The sequence below is a fragment of the Lagopus muta genome, chromosome 5 (genome assembly GCF_023343835.1).
Source record: "Lagopus muta isolate bLagMut1 chromosome 5, bLagMut1 primary, whole genome shotgun sequence".
Classification (NCBI taxonomy): Eukaryota; Metazoa; Chordata; class Aves; order Galliformes; family Phasianidae; genus Lagopus; species Lagopus muta.
The window spans coordinates 61,422,494-61,429,798 of NC_064437.1; the positions used below are offsets into that span (position 1 = coordinate 61,422,494).

At 47.5% G+C, this 7,305-nt stretch overlaps 1 protein-coding gene across 1 annotated transcript in view; it reads right to left on the reverse strand.

Annotated features, from left to right (window-relative positions):
• The window catches only part of FGFR2 (fibroblast growth factor receptor 2), a 75,099-nt gene extending 68,002 nt beyond the window's left edge, over window positions 1-7,097 (reverse strand). The window contains exons 1-2 of the mRNA XM_048945103.1: window positions 6,954-7,097; window positions 2,982-3,235 (exon numbers count right to left, since the gene is read on the reverse strand). Coding sequence (XP_048801060.1) covers window positions 2,982-3,156 — 175 coding nt within the window. The 5' untranslated portion in view covers window positions 3,157-3,235; window positions 6,954-7,097. The remainder of the gene's footprint in view (window positions 1-2,981; window positions 3,236-6,953) is intronic.
• Between the last annotated feature and the right edge of the window lie 208 nt (window positions 7,098-7,305).

Here is a 7,305-nt window from a genome sequence, read left to right on the forward strand (position 1 = left end):
CAAAGCCCTTTTGTAACGTTGGCTGTCAAAGGCCTTCACGGGCTGGGTACACAGAAAGAGAATGGCTCCTTTATGCACGCTGGGGCAGACTCATTTCTAAATATTTAAAAGCAGAAAGTCTTTGTGCTCCCCGGGATAAAAAAACATATCTGTAAACACTTGATACAAGGCAGAAATCGATTGCTGACAGTCTCCAAACCAGCTCCTACGGGTCATGCTTCTGCTTACACCACCTCAGCCTTGTTCTTGCCATCAGAGAATAAGAAAGGAAGCACTGCAACCAACAATAAAGAGACCCAGGACCCAGTCCTTAGTGGGTATCCATGATAACAATATTGACACTACAGTTTACTATGGCTCAAGATACCCTCTTCAGCATGAGCATCTTTACGTGTCCCAGAGTAACAGCGAACGGGCACAGATCAGACCCAGAGCCTGATGCTGTATGAAAGCAGCTCAGAGAAGGGTGCTACCAAAGGGATCAGATATACTGCAGGTAACAAAGCAATGCACCTCAGTGCATGTGTACACACAGCCATGCAGCTGAATCCCCCGAGAGATGAATACTGCTTGTGCTAAAGCACGTATTTAACTACAGACCCTGAAGAAAGTGGTTGCAATGTCCTGAAAGTCGTGTTTTAGCTAACAGATGACTGTATTTCAACCAGGGGTTATTTATTACAGCCAAAAGAACAAAAGCTACAATCTCAATTCCTGTTAACATTGCATGCAGCTTCTTGAATATTCTGAGTCACTAAGACAATAAAGAACAACAATACAAGCACTTAGCACCAAAAAAAAGACAAAATCCAGGGCATGTCCACGAAGGAAGACTAAGGAACAGATCAAAGTATGTCACAAAAGGTCACAGCCCTGGCGACCTTCTCAGCTGGTCCAAAATGTCACTGCTCTAACGACTGCTCAGTCAGCAACCCAACCAAAAGCATATGTTTTTGGAGCACCTGACTGCCTCAAATTAGCTGTGACCAAAATGTTTGGCATTCACTAAATTAAAAAAATAATAACAATAAAAGTCAGCTTTGTCTTTGAAGAGATTTTTTTAAAAGAGCGTTTTGTTCTCCTTTCAGCACGGAGAGTTTGTGGGTGGCAGCAGTGGAACCAATGAAGGTGATTCAGTAAAGAGAGGGTATTTTTTTTTAGAGAAGGGTTTAACAAAGTATATAAAAGAGGTTTTATTTCCCAAATCTCAGATATAAATCCCACACAATTGCCTGTATTCTACAGCATAAAAGCTCTTATTATACCATTAATATTATACCATTAACTGAGGAGCTCTTTTTCCCCCTTTCTGGTAATGATTCAAGTTCTTACGTCTAAGATTATCTCATGTAAGTTAACACTCCGGCCCAGGGAAGAAGTTTTCAGTAGTTTTTAGCAATTTACACTTTGATTCTCACCCGCTGGGTATTCCTCATGGAAAAAACATTTTTTAAAAGAAAACTGTTAAGGCACAAGTCAAAAATGTTAACCCTTCTCCCTGCATGATTCATGCAGTCACATTCTTCCCCATTTACCCCTAAAACTAGTGGACTTCCCTATAAACAGCTCATCTGAAATCAGGATTATCCCCATTTTGTCTCTCCTCTGAAAAGCCAAAAAAGGCACCAGATGTGCAATTAACAAATCATACAGTAAGTGCTGATGAGAGTTGAGCTTTCTCAAATTCTCATGTTACCTTCAAAAGGGGAGGGGATGAACCAAAGAGGCTTTGCTATCAACAGTCCCTGTCCATAACAGATGACAATATTGCTACACTGCATTAATTTTTTTTTCAGGAATGCTTGCTAGGGAGGAGGGCTCATCGTCTCTAAATAATTTTTCCCCTGCCATCAATAAAAATGTACTTGGAAGAGATTCTAGAAATGCGTTAGCTGGTGACGTCTATTTTTAGAGGCAGTGGATAGAAACAAATACGTTTTGCATGAAAGTGGATTAAATAAAAACAAGGCTGTATCCCTGGACATGGGTAGCAGGACACGGATAGGCCAAATTCTCCCCAGAAAGCTTGCCTGACGAAATATGGTTTATGGGTTATTACATTGTTTTGACAGTTAATAGAAGTGCAATCCGCCCTCCAAATGACAAATAAAACTATAAGAAGGAAGCCTTGCTTTTCTCCAGGGTGTTCAGTGGGCAGAAACGATCCTATGCTCTCATAAGATCACAATACAAGTGGCTCAGGGCAAGAAGAAAAGCAGCCCTTCCTTAGCTCCATAAAGAAAAACACTTTGGGAAGTTTGAGGGTGGGATAACCTACAAGAACATACCAACAGGTGCAGGCTCAAGGCAGGAGATTTTATCGGAACGTCTCTTTCAATGCAAAGGTTTCAATTAGTTTTTGCTTTCACAGTAATAATCTCTCCTTGCTATTCAGATCTCCTCATGTGCACTTCCATACCCTGCGATCCAGACAGCGTACTGATTGTTCTTGGACATTAACAACAATAGGGAAATTTATAGCAACCAGCCACACACACCAATAGGGCTGTGACACCTGCCTTTGCAGAGCGCCCTGCAAAGCTAAACAATCAGGGCGCGTGATTAAAAACAACTGGCGTTTCTTTTTCCTCCCAGCTTTCCAGGTAGCTCAAATCACAGTGACGTACAGCTACCCAGCAGTGTCCTTTCTTGAGCAATACATAACAGGTACATAAGCGCAGCAGGTTTCCTTAAAGACCCGTTCCTGAAAGCTTTCAGCTGTACACTGTGATTATACAACGCGATGACAGTCCCAAGTGAAATCATTGACACCACTGCTTGCACAAGATTAAATAAACGCATGCTTGCATGAACGCAGTCTGCGTGTGAATAGGGAAAGTTGGAAAACATAACTCTTGAGGGCAAATCTGTTACTTGCCTTCTATTTACCAACGCACATAAAGCTGTTGACTTCAATTTCAGATGTTGACGTATTTAAACTTAACGCCTTTTGCAGAATTAAGTACTCTAGAATGATTTACCTTCGGGTTCCAAAGTGGCATCTTCAACAACTAAGTTAAATGACGGTCGAGCCAGGGAAAGTCCAGCCATGGTGACCACCACCAGGCAGATAAGGCAACCCAAATCCCAGCTGACCATCTTTTTAGAGTAAGTTCCTGGTCCGTTTCCATATCTCCATGTGGACTTTAATCCCATCTGAGCACCTCTACAGGAGCATGGACAGAACGCAGTGCCTTCGGCCAGGGCAATCCCTCCTCACCAGGAACGGCGGCGGCTGCAGGGAGAGAGATTAAATGCTGTCAGCAAAACCATCCTGCATGCAAACCGAAAAACCCCACAAAGCCCCAAACAGAGCTGAGGAGAAGAGGGGAGGAGCAGGAGGAGGATGGGAAAAATACTTTTCCAGCTTCAAGTATATGTGAAAAGTGAGTGACTTTTCATTTTCTGTTAGCAGTTTCCATCATCACCCGAGGTGTAACCAAGTCCTCCTTGTTTTCACAAAATCACTTCTCAGCACGTATTTAGAGAGCTATTTTACTGACAGAAAAAATATACAGTTTAAAACAAATAATAAAGGCGCACACATGTACAGACACATAACCTGTAATGCTGCAAAATTACCACAATTACACAAATTATATTCTTGTTATTGTTTGAAGGTTTATGTAAGTTTTCTCATTCCCTCACCGAGGCAGCTCTGCAGGCAGCTGAACTTTCAATAATTCAGTAGTTTTCCACTATAATAACAGTTGAAAAACACTCCGTAGGCTCAGACAGCCCATAAAACCTCACTTTGCCTCAACAATTCCAGCTCTCCTATAGGTGTACCCTCTTCCACCTCAGTTCAGTGCCTTTTAACATCTGAGCGCCCCATGCAGGTAACAGGGACCCATCTTCACAGAGGTACTGGTTAACTACGCTGCGTTCCAGCAACTAAAAGACATATAAACCTGGGCAGGAACTGCACACAAGACCTCCCCAGCATCACTTCTACATGCTCAACTGTACAGCACGCACACGCATGAACACAAGCGTCCTCTTTTCAACGGTCCTCATTAATACGTGTTTCAGATAGGAGTTCATTTCATTCCCCGTAAAATTAATTTCAATAGATGGAGCTGAGTGTTTTGTTAGCACTGCCATGGGCTGATGGAAGAGAGATGAGAAGCAGTGCCAAAGAAACTTTAGGGGACCTCACAAGCACCACACTGAGATCATCCTCACAGGGTGACCCAACAGCTCACCCTGACAACTATACACTGCATTCTCCCCCCCCAAAAAATACAAGGTGGTACACCACTGTCAATGGATAAATCAAGCAAGCTGTTCAAATCAGCCAACAATTCGTCTTAGAAGTAATGAGACACAACTGAAGCTTAGAGAGCACTGGTCTTGGGGAAAGAATAGCATAAAACTTCTTTTGTCCCCTCCTGCCCCCATCCTTAAATAGAGACGGAAAAAAGAAGCCTGAGCTGCAGTACCACAGCATGCAGAACTCAGCAAAATGAACAAACCTTCTCCCTTTATGGAGTCCACCATTAAGGAGTGAATTCAGACTTCTTCAACCTCTTGGTCAGGGCTGGAACCCAACCCCGGCTCCCAGCACTGAGGCCAGGCATTCTGCAGGGCAGCCCTGGAACTCCCAGGGTCAGCAGAAGCAGATTTTAGAAGAGATCAAGTTGGGGAAGAGGTTCATACACAGCATTTCAGGTGAACCTCTGGGGATGGGATCTTTTCCCATCCCAGCTCAATGCTCTGCTGCTTCTTCAGAGATGGAAGAAGAGCATGAGACCACAAGTGCGCAACTGCTCTACCTCCAGCAGAACCACCACCAGACCACTTCACAGACACTGGAGAAGAGCCCACAGAGCACCTTCCTATGAGAGGGCAATGCAGGTGTGGAACCAAAGTTCTGCCCCCAGGACGGGTCTCAGCCTCTGACTCACAGCCCCACGGCCCCAGCTCTGCAGCTCAGTTTATCCAGCTGTAAAGCGGGTATAAATCCTAATTAACAGGCTGGAGGTAAAGCTAATTTAATTTCCATAAATCATCCTGTAAAGCCTGATTAAAGGCTATGTGTATAAATGCAAAGCTTAACCATATTTTTGCAAAAAGAAAACATACCAGAACGCTAGCATATATTCCCAGACTCTTTTCTAAACAGCATTAATCCCACCTACAATTCAGCAGCACAGGACTCTCAGGCTGCACCCAATGCCGTTTAGAGCCTGTGCCTGCTCCTGCCCCAGCGCCCATCCCGAATGGCAGCTCAAGGCCACTTGACAGCACTGCTCACCTGAAAGCAGCTGAAAGCTCTCGCACTGAGCATCCAACAGCAGCACGGAGGGACTCTTCCTCCGCAGGGCAACACTAAATTCAAAGCAGAGGCTCAAAAAGGTGCAGCAAAGCAACGGTCCGAGCCCTGGGTCCATCCACAGAACCCAACTCTACAATCACAGTTCGAGTGCTTCCTGTTCCCAAATGGAGCGGAGTCCACCGAAGACAAAACGAACCCAAATTCTTCTCATAGTTTGATAGCCACAGTCACCAGGGGACGGCTCCCTGGAAGGACCTCCTGCGCTGGGTAATTATGTACCTCTATCTCAATGTTTGGAACACAGCCCCAGCATGCTTTTTGGCCTCCACAATTCTGGCTTCCTGACTACAATACCATAATCCCTCCTGGAGTCTCAGACTCAGTGAAAGCCACACGTAGTGTTTATTTTTCCCCTTGAAAGGGAACTCTGTCTCTCCTCTCAGCCTACACTTCGGGGAGGAGTTGTCAGCCCCCAATGATTGATGGCTCTCCTCGCCACTCGCTCATCAAGTCAATTTTCACCTCGTCACATACCTGCCCAAATTTCTGTGCCAAACTGACGAGCATGGGAACGCAGACTGGTTTGGGAGCCCAACCAAATTCCTCCGAGCTCTCCTCCACTTCGAGCACACTCGCGCATAAACAAGTAGTTCTTGTTCAGCAGTGGCATTAATTAAATTCAACGCTCAGCGTTCTTTTTAATCTACTCCCATTGTTGTTTATAAGATGTTTATCACTCCCCAGGGAGAGTCCAATTTGTAGAGCATGTTAACCAAATCAATACGCTGCTCATCGGGCAGCTCTTAGCAGTGCTCCCTATTAGATGGGGAACAGCGAAATCTGAATGAAATACGGACCTTCTCCCAGTGCCAGCACCCAGCAGCCTTCCCCACAACCATCCAGGCACACCGAGCTCCCCAGCGAGCACGGATGCGTTCAAATACCGACACCTATTTATACAGAGATGCAGCCATACGTACGCACGCGTCTCCGAGCAAATCTGAGCATCACAGCTATTAAACATTAATTCTGGACGACTAATGGGAACCGGCTGGCAGCCTCCGTACTTTCGCATTGTTTGAACTTCTTTCATTCGCTTTCCAAGACTGTCCTGTTTTTCTCAAGTCTTTTACCACTAAGAGATGAGGAGGGGGAAAGAAAAAAAAAAAAAATCTGCATTTTAATTGACATTCCAGAGAGAGAGAGAGAAGTCCAGAGGCTGTTGATTGCTGTCTATTCAGCCCAAACAGGCTTTTCAGATGAAAATGAGTAAAGGCTAGTGGAAGATTTACAGGGATTTGGTACAAAGGAGACAATGAAGTTTTAAATGTTGATAGCGTTTCACACCGACCGCATAATGGCTCACTGTTTGAACGCGCCGTTTTGCATTTAAACCTATATATCACCGAGGATTTCTTTTTTTTCTTTCCCGGTGCGGGACGGGGGCGGTTCCGCCGAGCATCGCTCCGTGGGGAGCTCCCGTGAGGGCCGCTGCCCTCAGCCCCGCTGTCACCGTCCCCTAAAGGTTTCGCCGCACCGGACGGGACCGCAGTCCGAGCCGCGGGGGGAGCGCAGCATCCCGAACCTCCCCGTCCCGTCGGGGGCGCCGCGAGCCCTCGCCTCCTCGCCTTCACCCCCATCTCCCGCTCCTCCCCACCGCCGGCCGTGCCATTACCTGCAGCCGAAGGGCTCCGCGGGAAGGCTCCGCCGAGGCGAGGCGCCGAGCGGCGGCTCCGCGGCACGGAAGGGGGGGACGAAGCGCTCCGCGGCCGCGCTCACTCGGCGGGCAGCCCCGGCGGGGCGGGCTGGGGGCCCCGCAGGGCAGCGCGGCGCATCCCCCGCGGGGCGCGGGGCTGGCGGCGGCGGGGCGGCGAGGCAGGAGCCCGCCCGGCGTCCCGTCCCCTCGCTGCGCTGCGGCGCTACCGCCTCACAGGGGCGAGCCCGCCGTGCCCGGCGCCAGCAGCCTCCTCCCCCGCGCGGGCATCGCCGCGGGTCCCGCTCCGCTCCATCCAGCCGCCCTCCCCGTG